This window comes from Oncorhynchus kisutch, linkage group LG30 (genome assembly GCF_002021735.2).
Source record: "Oncorhynchus kisutch isolate 150728-3 linkage group LG30, Okis_V2, whole genome shotgun sequence".
NCBI classification, from domain to species: domain Eukaryota; kingdom Metazoa; phylum Chordata; class Actinopteri; order Salmoniformes; family Salmonidae; genus Oncorhynchus; species Oncorhynchus kisutch.
Genome location: NC_034203.2, coordinates 24,417,573 through 24,443,232, shown reverse-complemented (window position 1 = coordinate 24,443,232; position 25,660 = coordinate 24,417,573). Strand labels below are relative to the sequence as shown.

The window sequence follows — 25,660 nt, the reverse complement described above, 5'->3', positions numbered from 1 at the left end:
TAAGACACAAATTCCTCTATGCATATCACTGACATGTATACTGTTTAAAACTCATATCAATGTGAAAGTGAATAACTCGTTTGAACTGGCATAAAGCATTTAGCCTAAACAAAAAATGTCTAATTACCAATGTTGGGAAAAAAAGAGTCACTAGAGGAGCGTTGTCTGATCATGGCCTGCATCTGCCTCTGCTGCTGCTGCTCCTGCCTCTCCTGGTCCAGCAGGTCCTGTAGGAGGAGGGGCTGCTCCTCCAGCAGCAGGGGTCTGTGCCCCCCTGGCCCCGCCTGGCCCAATGTCTGGGCCAACAGGGCCTGCTGAGCCGGGGTCAACCCACTCTGGTCCATCTCAAAGGTAGACATGGATGCTTCTCCTTCTTCTTCTCCCCTGTTAGTTGGATCCATGGTTTGAGATCCCATACTAAGTCCAGAGTTGTTCTGAGTGTCTTGGTTTGGCTGTGTCATAGAGTTACCACTGCCTTGATTGTCACAGGTAGAGTCCTCTGGTTGCTGCTTGATTAGTAAGCTAGAGAGTACTGGCGTGGAGGCAGAGAGCACTCCTGATTGCTTGTTAGTGTTTCCGTCTGCTTGTTGCTCTGTCCTCTCATTGGACGTCTGAGACAGGTTGTCTTTGTCCTCCATTTTGATCTTATACTCAAAAGTCAGGGAGGAGACGGAACTCTGGCGGCAGTTCACTTCCTGTTTCACATCAGCTGTCTTCTCGGCCATTCCCTCTGACTTCCCCATTCCAGACGTCAAATTGGAGAAGGAAGATGCAGCACCGCCACAGCTAGAACTCCTCTTCTCAGACAAGGCCTTCTGGAAGTCACAGGCGTCGCTGTGGTCTTCCATGGGGTCATTAAGGTCCAGTTCCTCATTGAACAAGTCCTTCTTGACATCGTCCAGGTCGGGGTCCGTGTACGCAATGATGTCGAACTTCCCCGACGTCAGGAAGTCGTCCAGGTGCAGGTCATTTGTCTCTAGGTCTAGGTCTTTGCCGTCTTCTTCCGGATCCAGATTTAGGTTGTCCAGATCGGCATCGACTAGGTCTTTCACCTCAACATCTTCCAGGTCTTTGACGGCCGATTCATCTGTGTCCAGTTTGTCATCCACTCCGTCATTGTTGTTAGCCATGGAGACTCCACCCTGACCATCACTCTTCCCAGGAGAAGGCCCAGGTATCATCATGGAAGCTGACATACCCTGGGTCTCGTTCGAAGCAGGCTGGCTCATGGACCTCATTAGCTGGGCTTGCCTTGGCATGGCTCCCCCTTGCATCTGGGCCTGCTGATGCTGGTGGAGGTTCTCAATGTTGGAGGACAGCTGGCCTTGGCTCATCTGCTGGTCCCCCATTGACTCCATCATCATCCTGGGGCCTTGGTTTGGAGGCAACCGGAATTCAAGCCCTCCCATGAAACCAGGAGGCCTCTGGGGCTGGAGGTCGGGGTCCATGTTGTTCCCTTGCATGCCAGAGGACCCGAAAGGGAGACGAATCCTGCTGTCTCTGTGTCTCAGCTCGATGAAAGGCTGGCCCATAATGTTGTGCTGTTGCATTGGCACACCACTAGGAGGGAAATGCTGGGGGAGCCCCATAGGGTTGCCCCCCATGGACTTGGCCATATCTACAGACATGGAGCGTCTCATCCCAGGGTGGATGTCCTGCATGGGGTGAGGGCCTCTGGGGAAGAACTCCTGGCTACCATGAGGTCCCGGTCCACTAGGTGGAAATGCAAACCTGAGCAATCGAAAGAAAAAATACATTTAACACATATTCCAGTGCCGAGTTACCTCCGAAACATTCAATCTAGAATGACTCTGTTTTTTCGTAGACTAGAAATTCATGAGTCATACAAAAAATAAGGTCTTATTTATTAAGTCTGTAAGGACAGTAATATCAGTTACAAACCTTGGCCCCTGATGTCTGATATTAGGATCACCCGAGTATTGTCCTATGGGGAACTGACCCTCATTAGGGAAAGGGCCTCGCTGGTCCCCTGGGAAGGGTCCAGATCCAGGGAACCTCATTGGTCCGCTCATGGGGCCCGGCCCAGGGTAAGGTGGAGGGGGCCGGCTGAACATCTCACCCTGTTGTCCGTGTCCCTCGTGCGGCCAGGGTCGGGGTGTCCCAGGACCAGGGGCCATGATACCAGCGTTCTCCTGGCGGATGGCACTCCTCTGCTGCTGCTGCTTCAGGATAAGCTCTCGGATGCGTTGACGCTAAATAAAACAACACGAACTGTCAGACCTCCAACTAGATAATTCATGTTTCATGCCAGAACTCTACTGAATATTTGATTGAAAAAAAAAAGTGATAGAAATGTATTAGCTATTAATCACCGTGGCTTCAAGCTTGCCAAGGGATACAAATGTTAATTTAAGTGAATACTGAAACGGGTGAAATTTATCTGGAAGATAATACTTTAAATGAAGATAAGAGCAGTTTAAATAGCGTCAGTCCTACCTGTTTGAGTCTCTCCTCGCTGTCGGCCAGAGAAACACTCTGAACCTCAGAGGGGGTTCCAGGCATCTGGGAGGGGTTTTGCAGCTGTCCTCCAGGGTCCTGGCCTTGCTGCTCCTTCCTATCTGGTCTGTCTGCTGGCTGTGGACGTGGGGTCATGGGCGCCTGCTCGTAAGGATCATGGATAGGCGTCTGGTTGGGCCGTCTGGACGGCGATGGAGAAAATCCCTCATCGGCTATCCCACCGTGATGCTTTGGTGTCTGTGACCCAGGGTGTGGAAAGGGAGCATCTTGGAGCCTAACGCTTTGAGGAGGGGAGAAGGGATCCTGGTTCCCCATGGGACCAGGCCTCTGCCCCCGCAGTCTGCTCAGCCTGTCAGACCCCATCCCTGGCTGCGAGGTGCTTGGAGCCTGGGCGTACGGGTCATTCAGCATAGGCCTGGGGGTCTGGGAGAACATGTCACCGCTCAAAGGCCTGGGTGTTCCAGGTTGACTAGTGTAGGGATCCATGGGGGCTAGTCTCTGGCTGCCTGGGGACTTTGAGAACCTGGGGGGCCGAGGGGTACCAGGTTGCTGTGTGTAGGGATCCATGGAGTGCCCGGGGGACATCCTCTGACCGGGGGGCTGGGGGTGTGGGTGAGGGTGGTGGAAATGGTTCATACCAGGGCGAGTGGTGTTGGGCTGCTGGGAATAAGGGTCAGAGGATTGGCTGTAGTTGTCGTTTGGACGAGGAGTGCCTGGAGGTCGAGCATAGCCGGACTCAAAGAATGGTCTGTTTCCAGGAAGTTGGCTGATAAGGTCATTCATAGGTCTAGGGGTACCTGGCATCTGAGCATAGGGGTCTGATGAGGGTCCTGGGGGTTGGGCAAAGGGGTCATATGTGAAGTGGTCGGGCCTTGGAGTAGAGGGAGCATGGGTGTAAGGGTTTCGGTTGGGTAACTGTGCCATTGGGCCGGGCTGGGGGAAGGGGTGGCCCTGGGTATGGTGCTGGGCCATCCTCGGTGGACTGGTGAAGCTATCATGAGGTCGAGGGGTCAGAGGGGCCTGAGCGTAGGGGTCTCCCTGCTGAGAGAACCGGTCTGGGGGATGAGGCATTGGTCTGTTGAAGGGGTCCTGGGGCTGGGGTGGGGGCATGGGGGTCTTGAACAAAGACTGAGGGACTGAGCCCTGCTCGTTGCTCCCCGGGATGGGAGCTAACAGAGGTCTGGAGTAAGGGTCTGACAGGATCATCCTGTTTTGAGCCATTCGTTGGTAGGCCTCTTGGCGGATCATGGGTCTAGAGTAAGGGTCTCCACGCACTGGAGAGCCTATCAGGGGCCTTCCCTGGGGACCCTGGTTGACTCTGGGTGGGCACATAGGCTTTAGGAAGGGGTCAATGTCCCCAGCAACAGGCCTGGGGGTGTCAGGGGGCTTGGCATAGGGATCCATCTCCCTACTCATAGACGTGGGGGAGCCGAAAGCCTCATGAGCCGGAGACGTGAGCCTCCCTCTGTCCTGTTGCTCCATCAAAGAGGTGGGAGACTTGCCAGACTCCATGGACATCCTGCGACACGCGCTGGGCCCCAGAGTTGGAGGTCTGGGGGTCCCTACCATCTTGGCATAGGGGTCCCAGGGAGAGGAGGGTCTGGAGCTGGATGAGCCAGGGGAGAACACCTGGGGCGACTGGGGCTGAGAGGACCCCCCTGAAGGAGGGGGAGGAGGGGGCCGCAGGAACACATCTTCAGGGGGCCCCGAGGTGGGCGTCCCTGGGAGTTGACGTTGGATGAAGCCCTCTTTCCCCCCGGTGCTGTGCTGCATGGGGGACATGCTGCCGTTGCTGCCGTGCTGGGAGGAAGGACTCTGGTTGCCGCTGTTGTTACCGTCTCCCTCCGACTGGCTGCCTGACTGCTGTTGCTGCTGCTGCAGCTGCTCATTCTTCACCTGCTCCAGCTTCTGGGTGGCTTCGATCTTGGCTTGCTGCCTGCTTTTCTGTCTCATTTGCTGTTGTAGGAACAGGATGAAAGGGCAAAACATGTTTTAGTCTTTCAAATAGTAACCTGAACAAGCAATGCATGTTTGCTTAGCACCCTAAATCCCAAAAGACCAACAAGGAGACTATTTAACTACTGTGTTTGTTTTTTTTGGGATGGGGGAGAAGACTTCCTAAACTGCATCTGAACTGGTTGCTTCTCACGCACACTAGCATACTAACCTGCCTGCACACACTATTACCTCACCTCTCTGAATACAACCTTACCTGTCTAAACTTCCACTCTTGCTCATGCTCTGACTCTTTGGGTTTCAAAGGGTCCTTAAAGAGCAAGTCTGTGTCTAGCGGTATGTTGGGGTCAAACACCTCGTCGGGAGGCTGCAGTGAGGCCGGGGGCAGCTGGGACAGCGGCAGCTGCTGCGACTGCTGCCTCTTCAGACTCTCGTTGGACATCTGAACCTTGTTGATGCGCAGAGCAGCCCTGTTGTCCCTCGCTTTTTGCTGCAGAGCAAAATCAGTCGCAGACACACACGCGTGCAGACACAAACAGAATAAATCATTTCAGTTGGTGCCATGGAAACCTTAGGAGACTATTACTAGTTTGTTTTATTCAGTCGATTTTTTTAATCAAGTGCATGTCCTTAAAACATGGCTTCTGCCAGATAAAATGACTTCTCCGGAATGTAATTACAGGTTCTGTGTGAGGTTAACGCTGAGAACTGTGGTTCTTCTGTTAATAGGGTCATCTGTGAACGGCTGGATTTGAAATAGCACTGGCTTTTTCTAAAAATGATTTAATACTTTTAGTCTGACTCATAAAAAAATACCAGATCAGACTAAATGATTTGGGATTCTCACATTTCCAATGGATGTCTACTGGGGACAATGTAATCTAAGCAGAATTAAAGGCATCTTACCACATACGGGGCCCTGTCTTGCGAACTTGCTTTCCTCCACAGCTTTGCAATCTGTTTGACTCTTGTAGACCAGTCTAAAGTGACAATATTATTTTAAATATTAGACCAACAACATGCTTGCAGCTCAAGAAGGACATCTGATATCATCTTCAATTCTCATACCATCTTCAATTGTAAATTAAGTCATGGTAATGGCTGGATATGCACAAAGATGTGACTGTGACACACACACCTGGGAACTCATCCTTGAGGCTGGGGAAGTTGACATTGGTGTAGAGGACAGGGGCCACAGTGGCTAGTTCCCCCAGAGTCTCCTCCTTCTCCCACTTCAGTGTGCTCCTCTGGGCATTGGACATGGCCTCCGCCTCGCCCCCCTCAGCACCAGGAAGAGGGGTGGGGCCTGGTCCACTGTGGACAGGGCCAGGAGCCCCCTGCCACGAACCCACTGCCTCTCTGGCCATCTGATTAAACTTCCTGTCCCTATAGGAAGGACACAAGAACACGAATTTCAGAAATATACAGGACCAGTCAAAAGTTTGGACACACCAAATCATTCAAGGGTTTTTCTTTATTCTTTACATTATAGAATAATAGTGAAGACATCACAACTATTAAATAGTACATATGGAATCATGTAAGTAACCAAAACAGTGTTCCACTAAATATATTTGAGATTCTTCAAAGTAGGCACCCTTTGCCTAGAAGATAGCTTTGCACACTCTTGGCATTCTCTCAACTAGCTTCATGAGGTAGTCACCCGGAAGGAATTTCAATTAACAGGTGTACCTTGTTAAAAGTGAATTTGTCTTCTTAATGCATTTGAGGGGGTATACAGAAGATAGCCCTATTTGGTAAAAGTCCATATTACGGCAAGAACAGCTCAAATAAGCAAAGAGAAACGACAGTCCATAATAACTAAGACATGAAGGTCAGTCAATGCGGAAAATTTCAAGAACTTTGAAACCCCAAATAAATGCTTCACAGAGTTCAAGTAACAGACACATCTCAACATCAACTGTTCAAAGGAGACTGCATGAATCAGGCCTTCATGGTCGATTGCTGCAAAGAAACCACTACTAAAGGACACCAATAAGAAGATACTACTAAAGGACACCAATAAGAAGAAGAGACTTGCTTGGGCTAAGAAACACGAGCAATGGACATTAGCAATGGAAATCTGTCCTTTGGTCTGATGAGCCCAAATTTGCGATTTTTGATTCCATCTGGCGTGTCTTTGTGAGACGCGGTGTGGATGAACGGATAGTCTCTGCATGTGTGGTTCCCAACGTAAAGCATGGAGGAACTGAAACAGTCTGTGATTTATTTAGAATTCAAGGCACACTTAACCAGCATGGCTACCACAGCATTCTGCAGCGATATGCCATCCCATCAGGTTGGTGCTTGTTGGGACTATCATTTGTTTTTCAACAGGACAATTACCCAAAACACACATCCAGGCTGTGTAAGGGCTATTTGACCAATAAGGAGAGTGATGGAGTGCTGCATCAGATGACCTGGCCTCCACAATCACCAACCTCAACCCAATTGAGATGGTTTTTGATGAGTTGGACCGCAGAGTGAAGGAATGCCAAAAGTGTGCATACAGTAGCTGTCATCAGGGCAATGGGTGAAGAATATAAAATCTATTTTTGATTTGTTTAACACTTTTTTGTTTACTACATGGGTCCATATGTGTTATTTCATGGTTTTGATGTCTTCACTATTATTCTACAATGTAAAAAATAGTAGAAATAATGAAAAACCCTTGAATGAGTAGGTGTGTCCACAGTTTTGACTGGTACTGTACAAAAAAACATGTAGTTATCATTTTCATTGTTTGGTAGAGCACAAGCGTCCGCCAGTAACTGAGTCACTAGCAATGCTTGCAATTTGAGGTGTTTGAATCGTGTAGTTATGCTACATACTGTGTACTTACTATGACTGAGATATGTGGTTGTCCCACCTATCTATCTTAATGCACTAACTGTAAGTTGCTCTGGATAAGAGCGTCTGCTAAATGACTAAAATGTAAATGTTAGGCAGATACCTTCAAATACTAATCCGGCATGTATGACATAGCATTCATTACAGTTTGTCAGATCATTATGTGGATAGAGAGAGTGCTTTCCAGGACAAGGTAAGTTTTGCAGTTAGTACCTTGGATTGTCAGTGAAAGGCATGCGGTGGAGGGGGGAGAAGTTATCTGGGATACATGATTCTGCTCCGGGATGGGGCGGATTCAGAGGGAATCGTTGGTTAGGTCCCATCAGCCCGTTTATCATTGGCATCCGTGGAAACATGGCATTCCCTGTATGGAAAAACAAATTATTATATCAATGCATTACTTTGGGCAAACCATGCTCACGTGCAACCTCACCTGAGACCTGAATACTTGCATTGGCTCCCAGAGCTAATGCCTAGGCTTTATCTCAGTGGGCTGTTTTGTGGTACACTGAAGACCCAGCTGGTTACATAGGTCTGATAAAATATTCAGATAAGAGCAAAAGACTGCCAGTAACTGCTACAGGATCAATATAGGTATCATACCTGCATGTGGGTGTGTCAGGCTGGCTCCAGGTGGGCCGTGGGGGTGAGGCAGCTGTGGTGGATGGCTGGGGCTCAGGACGGCAGTGAACAGGTCCTCCACGTCCTTCCCCTCCAGCTCTATGGGGGGCACCAACAGAGACAACACAGTTAAAATGGATAGAGACAGATAATACTAACGTTCGGTTATGTTTAACCCTGGTTCTCTGAAGGAGAGGAACGGACAGAGTGATTTCAAAAATAGTGGTTACTAATAACCAACCTGGTATTTTGTAGAGTTTGCTGAGAATCGATTCTAAAACCAGAAGAAAAATAGATTATTTACCTCAGTAAATGGATACTCAGTGATCAGAGCTATACCAAGAAGTGAAGTGTCTATGTGGGTTCTGAAAAACAGATGTCAGCACAAGACCTGGTGTTGACCACCAGGCCCCTTACTGACCGTCAGCCATCTCCAGACCGTCAGCCATCTCCAGCTCTGGACTGAGGATCCCGTCCAGATGTTCATCTGGGAGCGTACGGAGTGGCCTCCGGCCGGACTGAGACTGCGCTGGGGAGCTGTCTGTCAGGGGTCCAATGTCCAGACCAACTGAGGAAACACACACATATGTACACACACAGACACATACAAAACACACATTGAATAACACACGTGTTAACAAAGATACACACTAACAACTATGCAAGGTAGACAGACTTCAAAGAATACTGCAATCAATCTGTGATTCTGTGTTTATTCTCCATATAATGTAGATTAAAACATGTATCCTTCAGCAATTTTAATTAGAACTTTGTCTAGCTGATAAACTTTGAATCTCATTTGAATAAAATAAGGGGAATATCTGCATTGTGTGGAAATTAAATTAAGATGATAACGGTGCTAGCTTAGCAGGATTACTCATGAAGGTTATCCTTTGAGATGAATCTCAACACAATCTCTACTATCCTCTCAAAACACATTACAACCATCCATCTATCAATCAACATCAGGACGACTGCTGCAAACTGAGCTACCAATACTTTTTATTTAATCAAATAAATACTGAGGGAATCTTAAGTATTTACTGATAAAGAACAAAGGAAGCATATTGGCCTCAGTGGAGTTGCTAAGCCATTCTCCACCAATCACAGAGCAGGGACGAGAGAGACTGAGACCTTCGGTGTCATCACTATATTGAAGGCCACTCACCAAGGCCTCTCATTCTCGCTAAATCGTTTGCCTCTAAATTGTTCATTTTCTGAGTTTGAATAGAGAGCCAGTCCTTGACCGATTGTTTCAGTGAGAATCTGAATCACTCACACGTTTCTAAAGTCAGTTTGCCTTGAATGTCACAAACTGAACCAAAAACCAAACAAAGGATGGGGACACCTTTTATATGTGAGAGGCTATTGTTGACATGAGAGCATGCATGTAAAGATGAGCCCAAAGAAGCACTCTCTCACACCCCAATGTGCGGATGCATACACTCACACACACACACGTCCCAACTTCCTAGACTCGAGCGATGAAGTCAGCCTAATTAAAAAGCTTGCCACAGAAACGGTAAATGAATGCGAATGTACTATTGCTACTAATGCCATGGAGCCCTTACCAAAAGGAGGAGGTGAGGTGTCAACCTGGAAATGGAAAAAATCAAGACCTACAGAAACAGAACCCAAATCAAGACACAAGATGAGTGAATAAAACAGAGTGGAGACAGAGCAAGGAAACCAAACTGAAACCAAACAAAAACGCACAAAACACACCTGAAACAACGTCAAATAAAGATCAAACAAAACACAAGATGTCCAAAATAATTATGAAAAGTATGTGACAAGAGAAAGTGACATTTTGAAAAGACAGACAGCAAGACATCTCAGGCTAGCAGTAAACTCCTCCCACGATGACAGCCTCAGAGATCAGTGACATACCAGAGTCACCTGTCTGTTTCCCCAGCATTCCCAGGAGATCTGCATCCGTATTGAGAACCTCCGACAGATCCACTAGAGGTTCTTCAGAGGGCTCTGTGGATGAGAAGACAGACAGTCAGGAACCACAGCATGGATCAATGGAAAAGAGTGCGTGTGTGTGTGAGCGTGCGAGCATGTGTGTGTGTGAGTGTCTGTGTCTCTATGTGTATCTGTGTAGTACATACGAGGTCCTGGTGGTCTGGTGGGTCTGGACGTGCCCGAGGTCACACTGAGGAGGGGGTACGAGGAGGGGTCCAGGAAGCTGGTGGTGGGTTGCTTCCTGTCCCTCTGGGGCCCGGCTCCGGCCCTTGCTTGGCCCTCCTCCATTAGGCCAGACTCCACCGCCTGTTGCCTGCTCTGCTTGCTCTTATCCAGCAGGTCCTTACCGAAGAACGCCTCCTAGACAACACAGCATGGGTCAATTCTCCATAGACACACCATACTTCAGGATAACTGACAACCTTTGATATCTCCCACCTTTTATCAAGAGGCACAGAAACATGATCCATCCCTTCTGTTTGTATTTCTTCTTTTTTTATATGCTATGCAGAACAAAGTTGACAAGGAGACACATTGAGGCAAACACTTCTGCTGCTTTTGCCAATAGTCATGTCAGTGGACTCTCTCTCTCTACCAGTGTAGATGGATCCGCGTCTCCCCATCAGCAATGTCTTATCTCTCCAGCGGATGGACACATGACTGCTGCAGCCAAACCACTGTGCTGGAACATTAAAAGCCTAGTTTACCATTTAAATCATTAATCCAATGTGCCCCTCCTCTGTGTTGGGTGTCGGGGCCCTTTAGGTTTTACTTGGTCTCTGGGCCTGGCCCTCCTGCTGTGGAGTACAGACCAGCAGTGACAGATGCCCATGGCTTAATGCACCTCCTCACATCTCATCGGTTTCGGGCCAACATAAGGTGACATAGAGCTCAGGGTTTGAGACGAGAGAGGAAGGGAGGGAGAGAGATAAATAGAGAGTGAGAGAGAGAGAGAGAGAGAGAGAGAGAGAGAGAGAGAGAGAGAGAGAGAGAGAGAGAGAGAGAGAGAGGAACTCACGGCGCCCCCAATGCCTTCCCTCCCCAACCGCATTCCCTCCCCAACCACCCCCACTCCCCAACAAATGGCACTAACCTTTCCTACTAGCACTGACTTTGCTGATTAATACTTGAGGGAAAATGTTCTTGATACGTTTGTGATATGTTGTCTCACCTAGCTATCTTAAGATGAATGCACAAATTGTAAGTCGCTCGGAATAAGACTGCTAAATAACAAAACATTTATGTAAACGTAATGCATCGATTCCCAACCCAAACTGAGGTCATTTGGAGAGGAAGAGTAGTAGAGGATGTAAAGCTACCCACTCAGGGTAACGCCTGTAGGCATTCTCTCCTACTTTAAGAAAGCACAAAGACAGGGCTACCGTCTCCAATGGTCCATCTTTAAGTTGTTGCCAGGCAGTATGCCGAGTATTATCTGTATTCTCAGGCCTCCCATTGGGTGAGATAACTACTTTTTATGTAAATGCAACATGACGTTCCAGGCTGTCAGGGTGCTACTGCATCTATGAATGGTTGCCTCGATTTTTAAATGCAGAAAATGGTTGACAATTATTTATCTGCATATGGAGGATCCTAAGATGTTTTTTGCAGCAAGACAGACTCTACTCCAAACAATTTGCCTACCAAATTGCTGTGTTGCCTGATTGTAACGTTATAATTATGAAAGGAAATCATGGCTGCACATATTCCCTCAGTTCTAAAAACACATCTTCCAAATCACATAAACCCTGAGACAAATGTCGGAGTCATAATGTAGATGTGGGACTGACCTGCAGGTAGGTGGGAAAGGCCTCCTCTAGCTTGGTTTTCTTCTTCCTATAGCGTTTCTTGATCTTCTCTGGGGCCTCCAGCCCAGGGGGAGTCTGTTCCAAAGGGGTGTCAGGCAGCACCTCTCCCCAGCCTGCAGTAGGGGCAGAACATTTGGATCAAAATCTTGTCCTTAAAAATATAGAATCTTTTTATTAGGTTTATGTATTCTACAAGAAAACAAAAATCACGAGCACCAATGATTAAAACAGGAGTCATTTTTCTATTTGTACAACAGAGGTAGAAATAGGATATTCAGGCAATAGCAGTTGAAGATGCATTGGACTTGGGTAGATGAGTTGTGTGAAAACTGACCCTCCTCCTTCCCTGTGGGGGGTTCAGAAACAGAGCCAGAGGAATCCTTCCTGCTCAGGGATCGTTTGGCCTTGCCTGGGCCCTGACCTGGACGGCTCCGCTGCCGCACCATGAAGCCACCGATGCCTGAGAAAAAGATGTTCAACAATGAACCAACACAACTAACAATCACTCCATACTCTCCAACTGTTCAGTGAAAAGCTTATAAACAAATTGGGGGAGATAAGATTGCTGGTTCTTAGCAAGTAAAATATCCAAATTGTCATAGGGAACTTTCATTAGAATGCTACTGATCTCGGTTCAATTTGGAAATTGGTGTTGGGAGGAAAACGAACACGTGGGTCTTCTTCTTGGTGGTTTAATAAAGCACGGATCAATGCTTTTCACTAGATAAGGAAACATCTTTAATCCAGACTACAGAAAACACCATTTATAACCCCCGGAATGAGCCCTCTTTCTTTCTTTGCTTCCAAGGCCTTGTCTTGTCATCCCTGAGCTTGGCTAGCTGTGCGGCACGTACTGCACCATTTCACGCTCCAGAGGAGCTGTCTCCTCCAATCAGGTGCCCTACCCGGCCGGTACGGCTTCCTCTTCCTCTTCTTGCTGTCGTCGGCCCCCTTGGACTTGTCTTCTGCTGGCTCTCGCTCCGGGCTCGAGTCAGACTTCCCCTCACAGTCCAGAGAAAGGTCCGTCTCTGCGAGTGAGTGAATGAGTGAGAGGTGATGAGCAGACAGACAAGGGGAAGTACCCAGCAGACCCCCCCCCCCCCCCCCCTGCCCCCAAGCAACAGCACCCAGGGTCAATTCAATTTCAACTCCGGTCATCTTCAAGAGATTAACCTAATTGAACTTCTGGAATTTTCCATTTTGGGAATTTACCTCATAATTAAGTGCAGCCCCAACTCTACCCCACCACCTATTCGTCTGCTGTCAAGAGTCATGTGAATTTGAGAATGTGAAGGACTACTACCATTTCAGAGGAAAGGTGCTTCTTAATCCAGGACTAGTGTTAATTTGTGTACAGGAAACTGGTCCATAGTGTTTTCTGACAAGCTTGTTGTATTTAAAGTCAGGCCCCTCTGGTTACATTCTCAAGACAATGAATGACAATGTCTAAACTGCATATGTTTTGTAAAAGGGGCCTTATTTATTGTTTTGTTTTTGCTGTATACTGAGCTGGGGGTAAGATCCATTAAACTATTGTGAAAAAAAATCTATAAAGTCAGGCACCTCTGTGGTCCTCCATGTCCTCGTCCCGGGAGTGTTCTGACAGCAGGTCCATGGGGGCCTGCAGCACTGCCACACTATTCTGGTTGATGATCTTCAGCTTCAGCTTGGGCTTGGGTTTCCTACGGCGCGATGCAGGGGCCGACAGGCTCTGGAGCTGACACCGGCCCGACTCCGTCAGACACACACCGTCCTGAGTGTACGTCCTCGCCAAGTCTGAAAGGCACAAGCACACACACACACACACAACTCACACGGTTATGGTAATGTATGATGGCCCTAGATGAACTGGAATGAATGAATGTACTGGATTGTCCAAGTTGATTGAAAGTCGTTTTCAAGATATGTAACCTTTGCATCATATGATGCTGTGTTTGCATCATACAGGGATGATTTCTGTATATTGAAAGTTACAGATCTTGAAAACTTGATTGCTGACAAGCAAAATATGTTGGGTCTATGTCAACCATGCACTAATAAAACAAATACCAAAAGATAGTTTTTGGGTGGAGTTTTCCTTTAAGTTGAAGAGTTATAAGGCCACTCTGAGATGAAGATATCTCTCAATCGACAAGAAATATCTAGAAGAAATATCTAAAAACACAAAAGGCAGACAGACGTATGTTCTTCTTACCCATTTCTTTAGCCTTTGTGACAACTTGCGTCATAACTGCCGGCTCAATGGAGTCTCTGGCCTTGGACACTAGTGCTGTTGATGCAGTGAAGAGGGACACAAAAGCCAATGATTAATTGGCTGCAGCCTGCAAGGCTCAGATAGTGTAGCAAGGTTTCAGAAGGCTATACTGTAGTCCTTACCCTTGGAGGTCTTGTGGACACGGCACATGGTGCAGTCAAAGCTGCTGTCTGCTGCTTTCTCCACATCCTCTTCCGAATGGAGACCCTGGCAGGAACCATGGATCCATCTATGGGTGAGGAAGAAGAGGGAGAAGAGGTTGGGGTTACGACAGAGGGACAACGGGGTTGGGGTTAAGGGTACCATAAAGGGGCAGGAGGAGAAGGGGGTTGGGGTTAATGGTACCATAAAGGGGCAGGAGGAGAAGGGGGTTGATATTAAGGGTACCATAAAGGGGCAAGGTAAGAAGGGGGTTGGGGTTAAGGATACTATAAAGTGGCAGGAGGAGAAGGGGTTTAAGGGTCCATAAAGGGGCAGGAAGAGAAGGGGGTTGGGGTTAAGGGAACCATAAAGGGGCAGGAGGAGAAGGGGGTTGGGGTTAAGGGAACCATAAAGGGGCAGGAGGAGAAGGGGGTTGGGGTTAAGGGTACCATAAAGGGGAAGGAGGAAAAGGGGGTTGGGGTTAAGGGTACCATAAAGGGGCAAGGTAAGGAAGGGGGTTGGGGTTAAGGGTACCATAAAGGGGCAGGAGGAGAAGGGGGTTGGGGTTAAGGGTACCATAAAGGGGCAGGAGGAGAAGGATGTTAAGGGTACCATAAAGGGGCAGGAGGAGAAGGGGGTTAAGGGTACCATGAAGGGGCAGGAGGAGAAGGGGGTTAAGGGTACCATAAAGGGGGAGGATGGGGTTTAGGGAACCATAAAGGGGCAGGAGGAGAAGGGGGTTAAGGGTACCATACAGGGGCAGGGGAGGAAGGGGGTTGGGGTTAATGGTACCATAAATGGGCAGGAGGAGAAGGGGGTTAAGGGTACCATAAAGGGGCAGGGGAGGAAGGGGTTGGGGTTAAGGGTACCATAAAGGGGCAGGAGGAGAAGGGGGTTAAGGGTACCATAAAGGGGCAGGAGGAAGGGGGTTAAGGGTACCATAAAGAAGCAGGAGGAGAAGGGGGTTAAGGGTACCATAAAGGGGCAAGGGGGTTAAGGGTACCATAAAGGGGCAAGGGGGAAGGGGGTTAAGGGTACCATAAAGAAGCAGGAGGAGAAGGGGGTTAAGGGTACCATAAAGGGGCAGGAGGAGAAGGGGGTTAAGGGTACCATAAAGGGGCAAGGGGGAAGGGGGTTAAGGGTACCATAAAGGGGCAAGGGGGAAGGGGGTTAAGGGTACCATAAAGAAGCAGGAGGAGAAGGGGGTTAAGGGTACCATAAAGGGGCAGGAGGAGAAGGGGGTTAAGGGTACCATAAAGGGGCAAGGGGGAAGGGGGTTAAGGGTACCATAAAGGGGCAAGGGGGGAAGGGGGTTGGGGTTAAGGGTACCATAAAGGGGCAGGGGCGGAAGGAGGTTGGGGTTACGGGTACCATAAAGGGGCAGGAGGAGAAGGGGGTTAAGAGTACCATAATGGGGCAGGGGCGGGAAGGGGGTTGGGGTTAAGGGTACCATAAAGGGGCAGGAGGAGAAGGGGATTAAGGGTACCATAAAGGGGCAGGGTGCTTCTACACCTGCATTGCTTGCTGTTTGGGGTTTTAGGCTGGGTTTCTGTACAGCACTTTGAGATATCAGCTGATGTACGAAGGGCTATATAAATAAATTTGATTTGATTTGATTTGATTTGGCTAGAAGGGGGTTGGGGTTAAGGGTACCATAAAGGGGCAGGAGGAGGAAGGGGGTTGGGGTTAAGGGTACCATAAAGGGGCAGGAGGAGAAGGGGGTTAAGGGTACCATAAAGGGGCAGGAGGAGAAGGGGGTTAAGGGTACCATGAAGGGGCAGGAGGAGAAGGGGGTTAAGGGTACCATAAAGGGGGAGGATGGGGTTTAGGGAACCATAAAGGGGCAGGAGAAGAAGGGGGTTAAGGGTACCATACAGGGGCAGGGGAGGAAGGGGGTTGGGGTTAAGGGTACCATAAAGGGGCAGGGGAGGAAGGGGGTTGGGGTTAAGGGTACCATAAAGGGGCAGGAGAAGAAGGGGATTAAGGGTACAATAAAGGGGCAGGGCTAGAAGGGGGTTGGGGTTAAGGGTACCATAAAGGGGCAGGGCTAGAAGGGGGTTGGGGTTAAGGGTACCATAAAGGGGCAGGGGAGGAAGGGGGTTGGGGTTAAGGGTACCATAAAGGGGCTGTAAGTCTCTGATGTGACAGACTGCACTTCACATGAAATGGTGGTTAACATGTAAATAATATAATAATAATATAATAAAGACATTTGGCTGGTTGGGGAGGAGCAGGGGGCCCACCTGTCGCATTGGCGGCACTGCACCACAATCTCGCCCTCGCTGTAGTCCTGGAGACAGAAGGGGCACGTTGCCAGGCTGGCACAGGGGGCGCACTGGGTGTAATTATTCTGCCACTCACACCTCCGGCCTGGCGAGGTGGCACCACACTGGGTACAGGACACACACCTGCAGGAGGGCACAGGAGAGGGAGTGAGGACAGGTGTCAATGAAGAGGTGAGTAGTACATTCAGGTGGTTGTACACTAAGTACAGGGCATTGAGAAATAACAACTCAATCATTCATGGAGGAAAAGGAAAGGTTTTTCTCTGTGAGGGGACGGCAAATAATCAAGTTTTGTTACTTTGACTTTTCACTTACATCTACGAATATTGATGTTATACTATATAGAGAATAGGGGGCCATTTGGGACACAGCCATGTTATAATAATAGGAAGAGGTTGAGGGGGTGCACAGATGAGGCAGCAGGCAGCTACACACCATTTGCACTTCCAGCTGTCCTTGGGAACGTTCTGCAGCGGAGGGTCCAGGCAGTAGGTGTGGTAGCTGATGTCACAGTCGTCACACAGCAGCAGACGGCCCGGGTCGGTGGCCTGGCCGCACGCTTCACACACCGTACACTCCAGACAGCGCCAGCCTTTATTCAACAACACCTTGGTGATCTGGGATGAGGAGAGGACAGGATCAGATGGGTTGTGTGAGGATATTGGCAAAAGTCCACATTGCGTGCGCTTGTCTCAGTAAAACAGTCCTATAGTAATGGACATTTATATATCGCTGTCCAGCTGAGCTACACTAAAGAGTTTTGTTTGCAGTAATTGGCAGCATTAAGATAGAAGGATAGAAGCAACTTGAGCCGAGCGTCATCTGATTACAGAGTTAACATGGTCCCTTTAATCCAGTTGACACTCACACACACTGAATCAATCATATCCAGGTTAAAATCTTGGCTACACAATTCAAAGGATTTCAAATCAGTAGACAATTAACCCTGAGCCCAATCATAACTGGAGTTCCCATGTTTCCTGTTCTTATGTAGTATCAATCTTCATGAAGACCTCAGAGTGACTCTGCCACTGTAAGGGACGGGGGCCTTACCTTGATGCCAACACAGAATGGGTGGTAGCACTGCCCACACTGGGCACAGGCCAGGAGACGACCCTCAGCACCCAGACCAAAGCTCCCACACACCACACACATGTCCTGAGAGGGAAACAAATGGAGTTTACATACAGTAATAGAGATTCAAAGTTCCACTGTACTAGGGTAAGAGGGAATAATTGAATAATTGTTAAAGGTACAGTGAATGTATAAATTGTGTACGAATACACATGCCCACCTGTTTCAATGTGAAACTGTCGTTGCTGGAGAATATGACCACAGTGTTGTGCATGGCATTCTCCTCTTCTTCCTTTACCTGGTATGGTGATTCCATGGAGGTCACCTGCATGTTATGAAGCATGATGCACACATTCACAGTCAGTATGGATTGAGGAGGATTGTGTCCCTGTATGAGAAAAATTATCCTCTGATTTCTTACCAATAATACAGGGGTATAGCCTCCATCTCCAATGGGCTTAATTATAGGGCATGTCCTAACATGTGATTGTCTCACAGCACGTGAAGATGACAGCATCACAAGACAATGCCAAGATATCGCTATTGATTAGCATTAGACTGCGACACTAATGCTGTGTCAATACCCTTTGCTATTGAGTAACATGCCCACTGGGAGGATTGTGTTTTTATGTTGCAGTCTTTACAGCTAGAACATAATCTGGTCTGTTTACAATACACACCAGGAAACCTAGGACACTCATGGATAAGGGGTAAATAAAACAGTGCTTTGCCTACCAATTCATTGTAATGGATTAGTGTCAACTAAAGTGATCAGGTTGGTTGGTGTTGGTGACATAGCCTACCCCCGGGTTGACTGTGGGACTGGCGCAGTTCTTCCCCCTGGCTCGGCCCCGCCCTCCTCTGCCCGACAGCCCCACCCCTCTGGGTCGCCTCCTCCCAGGGAAGCCTGACCCTCGACCCTGCAGACAGAGAGAAACACACACACACCTTAGTGCTCCTTCTAAAATAACACACACACAAAGAGAAAACACACACACATACTCACACACAGCACACGGAGAGAAACGCACACAATTGCACAGGTCGCGCTCGGTCTCACACAGAAACACGCGCGTGCGTCCTGGCTTGCTAGACCTGAGCGATGAAGTCAGCTTAATTAAAAAGTCTGCCATAGAGAACCTTTCCTGCAGCCCACTGTGGAGCTGTGAGGCTGCTGGCATCTAGTGAGATAAGACTGTAAAACAGGAAGAACAGCTCGGTCTACTTCCACAGAGGTAATGACATTTTCCCTCCAGTGTTGTTTGCTTGGATGGTAGGTAGAAGAACGTTGCTAGTGCAAGCAAAGCCTACGCACAGATAAGAAATGGTTTGATTTGCAAAAGTCCAAACCTAAAAGAATATTAGAATCGCACTTCATTCAAGCTATAAAGCATAAATTGATGCAGGGGGAAAAGCAGTCATTTCAGATTCAAGAGAGAAGAAAATGTATTCAACTAGGACTACTCTACATTCTAGAACTGTTCAGAGCATAGTCTGTCCAGTGGTGACAACACAAAACCCATTTCATCAAATAAGCCCTGTTGACGTTCTGATCTTTCTTAGGCCTCTCTCTCTGCTGCAACATTCTGCGAGGCAGCCTTTCGAACACAAAAGAGTCCAGGCTCTCTGTCCAGGCTGTCGACAGAGGGCCTCTAATGTTATTCTGGCCATTTGAGCTCCATTATGCTGTCAACACATTTCCGGTGCTGGTGGCTGGTTGGGCCTAATCACGACTGTCAAACTGGGGTCTACTTTCCATGAATCTCCCCCACCACCCAAATCTCTCCGACGATCCCCCATTTAGCTCCAGACCAGTCCCTCCCAGCCCCCCAGCCATCTGACGCCCTGATTGACACACAGTATGGTGCCATTTAACCTGCCCTGGACCCCTGCTAAGACCCAGCAATTACCACCTCACTTAGAGCTAGAGCTTGTGACGCTAATGTCACCATGGCGACACATTACAGTATCCACTTGGGCAGGCCCACACAGCCCACTTAATAAAATCCCCATCTCCACCCTGTCCCAAACTTACCCACAAATGTATGAATCAAACAAAACAACAAACAAACTAAGAAACAAACGCAGATTAAACCTTCTGCCTTGGGCTGCAAACGTAGGCCAAGCTATAGCACCATGCTTTGGGTTAACGGTACATGTACAAAGCCTAGAAAGGGATTGTCTCTGGCAGATAAAAGTGAGGTATTCTGCCATTAAGGGGGAGTTGTATTAAGCTACTATAGGCTCACATCTACCATTCCCCAATTAGCCTCTCACTGTGAATTCACCAGTCTCTTCTCCTCTGGTGAAGCATTGATAGGTGAATGATGGATGATTAATGACGAAAGTTCATCATTAAGATAGTGACATCAATCATCACTCTGCCAGTGCACTTCACAAAGCCTAAGTGGTAAACAGGGCGCTGCCGTGGCATGGCCCTGTGGTGGTTCTGGTGGTCTCCAGAGAGAGCCATGGTTCTTTACCACTCGGATGCTCCACCCGGGGCTACCGCAGCCGGAGGAGAGCTGCCTGGTATTTGAGACGTCCCACCCCTCTGGCTGGTCTGGGGACCAGGAGGGAGAGCTCACACTGCTATGGGGGCTCCCATGCCATGCGCCCTAAGGTAAAGGTGGGGGGGGGTCGGGTTGGGGGTGAGAGAGTGGGAGAGGGAAGGAAGGAAGGAGGAGGGCGACAAAATGCAGCAACTTAAAAACCAAGCCAGCGATGGTGTAAACATAAGAGACAGTGATGTTAAAGATGCAGTGAGTTTAAAAAAAGGCTAGTGGCTGAAGAAGCTTGCTGGGACAATTCAACACACCCCAAGTAAAAGCAGAGTTAATGATTCTGTTCTGATTTGGGGTGTAAAACCAGGATGATATGATGCACATGATGCTTTATATATTGAAGCCATGCCTAGAGATCTCTCATGCATATAAGTTGAGGCATGTTTGGAGGTAGATATTCAGACAGCATTTACATGGGTTAAGCAGAATTGTGTTAGTCGGCACAGCAACCTTGAGTTCACACAGCACAGCAGCATTCGCCAAGGTAACGGCACCGTGTAACAGCAGCAGGAGGAGGAGGAAGAGACCTCAGCATCCTCTCGCCATGGCAACTCCATGTCACTGCCTCACTCATACCACTGGCTTTTTGACAAAACAACGCCTGGTTACATCAGGCAGCACGACTGACAGAGCATGCCTCGAGACAGAAGCATGCTAGACTTGAAGACACTAAATCTGAATGTACACAAGATTGCACTGTATTCAAATTTCCACATCAGATATCCTCCAGGCCTGAACTAACAAATTAGTCTAAGTCTACACCCACCGTTTATTTAAGAAATAGGATATATCTGGAGAGAAAAACACAGTGTTTCAAAGCTTAACTCTCCTCAGTCTCAGAATCATCCATAATATATCATAGCCATGGGTGTGATTAATATCCCAGTTCTAAGCACATAAGATTTGTCCCAACCCGCATACAGTGTCCCTGACTAGCGGCTTGATGAAAGTGGAATGTGTTTAACAAAACCCTAATGAAAGGTATTCAAGGGATAATGCACAAGACATGTACTAGGATTTCCATGGAGAGGGCACACTAGTCTAGGACAGGTGCAATTGAATTCTTGATGTTATACTGCAGTCTTGTAAAGTGTGTGAACGGTCTTGATGAGGGTGTTTGCATATGGCCTAAGGAATACAACTCTATAAACATTCTCATTCTGCACAGTGTGACTTTTAGAGTCCAACAGACCAAGTGAAAACTGAGGGGAAAGGGTGAGAACGGCCTTGAACTCTGCTGATGATACAACAGACACAATGGTTCTCAACTGCCACCACTGGCAAGTTCTCCGGGTTAAGTGTTCTCTGCAGCAGCAACACTTGTTTTGTTCCTATTTCAAACCACTGAGTCAAGTCACCACTCTGGGGCAGAGCATTCAGAATGCTTCTCCACCTCTCATCATCAGATACGTACACTCACCCACACAATGACCAAACAGAGGATCAATGGCATAACACAATTACTCTACGGTTTTCAACCCGGGATTATACATGCTTTTTGAAAATATAATAAATACAGACCTATGTAATACATAAATAAGTAATACATAATTAAATAAATAAGCAAATAAGAGATTCTAAAAGAGATTCTGTAGCTTTGGGATAACGCATGATTACCCTTGAAATACTAAGAATAACACACCCGCCACCCACCCAGCACTACCAATGTCTTACCTGCTTCACCCTGGGTCTGCCTGGGGAGAACTTCCTCTTGGAGATGGCTGGCTTGCCCATGCCAATCTTAGGGGTGAGTGGTATGAGGGTGGTGGAGGAGAAGCTGCTGCCGTTTTCCCCCAGGGTAGGGTGGGGGTGGTGGGGTTGGGGTTGGGGAGGCTGCCTGGGAGAGGGACCCCTGTTCCTAGGGGAGGAGTGGGTAGGGGAGGCAGCCATCTCTGCCAGTCTTTCCATAGATGTCTTGTAGGGCTTATCATTGATGGGGGGGCTGAGGTGGGAGAGGTTAGGCTTGCTCTCAGTCTCAGGTGTGGTGTCCATCTCTTCCGAGGCGCCGGCCACCGTCGAAACCCCATCAGTCAGAATCCCAGACATTTGTTTCTCCCTCCAAGCCTCCTTCGCTGCAGTCTCCAGACCTGAAGGACCTTCAACCTGTTCCACGTCTGAAGGCTCAGAGCCTGAGGCCTCCATGGGTTCTTCCTTGATGGTTAAGGATGCAGTACTAGGTTCTTTGGTGGTGGTGGTGGGTGGGGTCAAGGCCTTAATGTCCTCTGTGCTGGGTCTGGGTTTGACCACCCTCTTTTCAGAAGAGGGTTCTGTGTTTGCTGACTTGGTCATTCCTGTTGTCATATCCTGTGGCTGCTCTGGCTCTGCTAGAGTCTGGGTTGGCAGATGTATGGGCTGCTCAGGCTCCTGCTTGTTCAACCTGGGAGACTCAGGACTCTCTTTTGAAGTGATCAGGGTCTCTGCTGCTGGTTGCATTTCTGAGAAAGTAAACAGAGATCACAACACAGGACACATCAATATAATGTAATCATGGAAACCAATCAATGATAAACCAGAATGGGATGCACAACACAGGCTAATTTAACACCAATATGTCAAGCAACAGAAGTTGCCTACACTAAGCTGGTATAGGGCCTATTCAAAAATGACTACCAACTATTGTGAGGAAGTGGAAATAGAAGTACAGGAAGAACTATACATTGAAAGTAAAGCTAATATTTGGCTATAGTAATGGATTAAGGTGGTGGTGAGACCTACCTGTATGTAATTGGCTCCGGTCCTTGTTGACAGACACCTCAGTCTCTTGCTCCACCCCCTCAACAGCAGCAGCTTCCACCGACACACCTAGGAGAGAAGAAGGGAATGAGAAAAACCAAGCTGCCCTGCCGCCATCATCGACTGTTCATATGGCCAGACGCAGCCTGTTACATAACTACCGATTATCTGGGAAAGATTAGAGTCATAATTTTCATCTCAGGATATGGACATAATTAAACATTAATGGAATGAAAATGAAAAAGTGGGTGACAGAGAGAGAAAGAGCAAAGTCAGAGCGAGAGAGAGGCGCGAGAGAGGTGAAAGAGAGAGAGGTGAGAGTGAAATAAATAAATAAATATTAGAGGGGGCCAATACAGGTGGAAATATTATGATGCCCAGCAGGCTTATTGGCAGTGAAATGAGTCAGTTTATTAAACATTTTGTATTAAACCCTCTTTTCCTGCCAACTTCGTGATATCCAATTTCAATCCAATTACTATCTTGTCTCATTGCTGCAACTCCCCAACGTGTTCGGGAGAGGTGAAGGTTATGTCATGCGTCCTCCGAAACATTACCCGCCAAACCGCGAATCTTAACACCCACAAGCTTAACCCGGAAGCCAGCCACACAAATGTGACGGAGGAAAAACTGTTTAATGGATGACTGAAGTTAGCCTGTAGGTGCTCGGCCCCCCACAAAGAGTCGCTAGAGCTCGATGGGCCAAGTGTAGTCCACCCCCCGGCCAAACCCGGACAACGACGGGCCAATTGTGTGCCGCCATATGGGACTCCTGGTAACGGCCAGTTGTAACACAGCCTGGGATCAAATCCGGGTCCGAAGTGGCGCCTCAAGCACTGCGATGAAGTGTCTTAGACCGCTGCACCACTCGGGAGGCATGGAATGAGTCAGTTTTAACTGTGCATTACTTCAAATCACACCTTAAGTCCCAACAGCCAAAGTGGCATAGCCTTTGATTTGCATATTTCCAGCCAAGTGCCCCACAAAGCAGTGGAGGCTGCTGAGGGGAGGACGGCACATAATGATGGCTGGAATGGAGTCAATGGAATGGTATTAAACACATCAAACGTGGTTTCCATGTTGTTGATACCATTCCATTGACTCCATTCCAGCCATCAATATGAGCCGTTCTCCCATCAGCAGCCTCCATTGCCACAAAGTAACCAAATAATCCATTACAAAATAATGAATCTGTCACATAAAAATACCAAATTTTCTCATGGCAAAGACATCGATCTAGGCCAACACTGGGCAGGAAGACTTTATTAACTCAATATTAGTGGAGGTTAACGGTCCTGAGCTGCTGGCTATTAAACACTTCAGGTGAGCTACCGCACACTTCAAGTCAACTGTGGAGAACAGACCTTGTGGTGCACACACACAATGCAAGCAATTTTGTCCCAATCAAGCAACGTAGTATTCTATGGACTGTGTTGCAATAAAATTATTTGTCATTGCATTCTTGAACATTCTCCGGTAGCTCCTCACATCTATCCTGAGAATTCATGATGGCAACTTAGCACAATGAACTACAAACACTTTTCCCAACTTCCCATGTTGTTACTATTGTCCAAACGTAGGCCATGTGAGCATTATTGCTGGCTGGGGAAGGGCTAGGAATAACCATGACAAACTGCTACATATCAGGGCTCTGAGCTAGAGTTGTCGCCAGGCCCGAAAATTCTAGCCTGGTCTTACCCAACCCCGGTGAACTTAAGCCTGAGCCCAAGCCTGGTCCGACACAGAAATGTAATGAGCACGAACCCAAAAAAATTGATTTCTAGAAAACAGCATATTGATTTAAACTGGTGTTGAGAACAAGGCTTCAGAGGCTGGCAGCATAGGCTGGCAGCAGCGTAGACGAGGAAACAGCCCTAGTCTTAGAAAAGCGAGGAGACTGAAGGCTCAGAACCTGAGGCCTCCATGGGTTCTTGCTTGATGGTTAAGGATGCAGACTAGGTTCTTTGGTGGTGGTGGTGGGTGGGGTCAAGGCCTTAATGTCCTCTGTGCTGGGTCTTTGGACACTGTGCTATCTAACTTCCAAACAAGCTTCAATGCCATACAACACTCCTTCCGTGGCCTCCAACTGCTCTTAAACGCTAGTAAAACCAAATGCATGCTTTTCAACCGGTCGCTGCCTGCACCCGCATGCCCGACTAGCATCACCACCCTGGATGGTTCCGACCTAGAATATGTGGACGTCTATAAGTACCTAGGTGTCTGGCTAGACTGCAAACTCTCCTTCCAGACTCATATCAAACATCTCCAATCGAAAATCAAATCAAGAGTCGGCTTTCTATTCCGCAACAAAGCCTCCTTCACTCACGCCGCCAAGCTTACCCTAGTAAAACTGACTATCCTACCGATCCTCGACTTCGGCGATGTCATCTACAAAATGGCTTCCAACACTCTACTCAGCAAACTGGATGCAGTCTATCACAGTGCCATCCGTTTTGTCACTAAAGCACCTTATACCACCCACCACTGCGACTTGTATGCTCTAGTCGGCTGGTCCTCGCTACATATTCGTCGCCAGACCCACTGGCTCCAGGTCATCTACAAGTCCATGCTAGGTAAAGCTCCGCCTTATCTCAGCTCACTGGTCACGATGGCAACACCCATCTGTAGCACGCGCTCCAGCAGGTGTATCTCACTGATCATCCCTAAAGCCAACACCTCATTTGGCCGCCTTTCGTTCCAGTACTCTGCTGCCTGTGACTGGAACGAATTGCAAAAATCGCTGAAGTTGGAGACTTTTATCTCCCTCACCAACTTCAAACATCAGCTATCTGAGCAGCTAACCGATCGCTGCAGCTGTACATAGTCTATTGGTAAATAGCCCACCCTTTTCACCTACCTCATCCCCATACTGTTTTTATTTATTTACTTTTCTGCTCTTCTGCACACCAATATCTCTACCTGTACATG

The 25,660-nt window shown here is 48.1% G+C and overlaps 1 protein-coding gene across 5 annotated transcripts in view; it reads right to left on the bottom strand.

The window, feature by feature from the left end:
• Positions 1-25,660, bottom strand: part of LOC109875158 (histone-lysine N-methyltransferase 2C) — a 147,661-nt gene that overhangs the window by 26,148 nt on the left and 95,853 nt on the right. For 2 of the 5 annotated variants that reach the window (XM_031809660.1, XM_031809661.1), the window contains exons 12-38: positions 22,715-22,801; positions 21,674-22,434; positions 19,919-20,053; positions 18,239-18,355; positions 17,656-17,760; positions 17,415-17,519; positions 16,797-16,978; positions 16,320-16,484; positions 14,058-14,164; positions 13,876-13,950; positions 13,245-13,457; positions 12,587-12,709; positions 12,016-12,141; positions 11,664-11,794; positions 10,020-10,233; positions 9,796-9,888; positions 9,477-9,524; positions 8,327-8,473; positions 8,147-8,179; positions 7,888-8,004; positions 7,498-7,648; positions 5,573-5,820; positions 5,341-5,414; positions 4,691-4,924; positions 2,458-4,434; positions 1,903-2,213; positions 128-1,731 (exon numbers count right to left, since the gene is read on the bottom strand). In XM_031809660.1, the coding sequence (XP_031665520.1) occupies positions 128-1,731; positions 1,903-2,213; positions 2,458-4,434; positions 4,691-4,924; positions 5,341-5,414; positions 5,573-5,820; positions 7,498-7,648; positions 7,888-8,004; positions 8,147-8,179; positions 8,327-8,473; positions 9,477-9,524; positions 9,796-9,888; positions 10,020-10,233; positions 11,664-11,794; positions 12,016-12,141; positions 12,587-12,709; positions 13,245-13,457; positions 13,876-13,950; positions 14,058-14,164; positions 16,320-16,484; positions 16,797-16,978; positions 17,415-17,519; positions 17,656-17,760; positions 18,239-18,355; positions 19,919-20,053; positions 21,674-22,434; positions 22,715-22,801 (7,683 nt within the window). The remainder of the gene's footprint in view (positions 1-127; positions 1,732-1,902; positions 2,214-2,457; positions 4,435-4,690; positions 4,925-5,340; positions 5,415-5,572; positions 5,821-7,497; positions 7,649-7,887; positions 8,005-8,146; positions 8,180-8,326; positions 8,474-9,476; positions 9,525-9,795; positions 9,889-10,019; positions 10,234-11,663; positions 11,795-12,015; positions 12,142-12,586; positions 12,710-13,244; positions 13,458-13,875; positions 13,951-14,057; positions 14,165-16,319; positions 16,485-16,796; positions 16,979-17,414; positions 17,520-17,655; positions 17,761-18,238; positions 18,356-19,918; positions 20,054-21,673; positions 22,435-22,714; positions 22,802-25,660) is intronic. The other 3 variants (XM_031809662.1, XM_031809663.1, XM_031809664.1) reach the window with 3 other exon arrangements.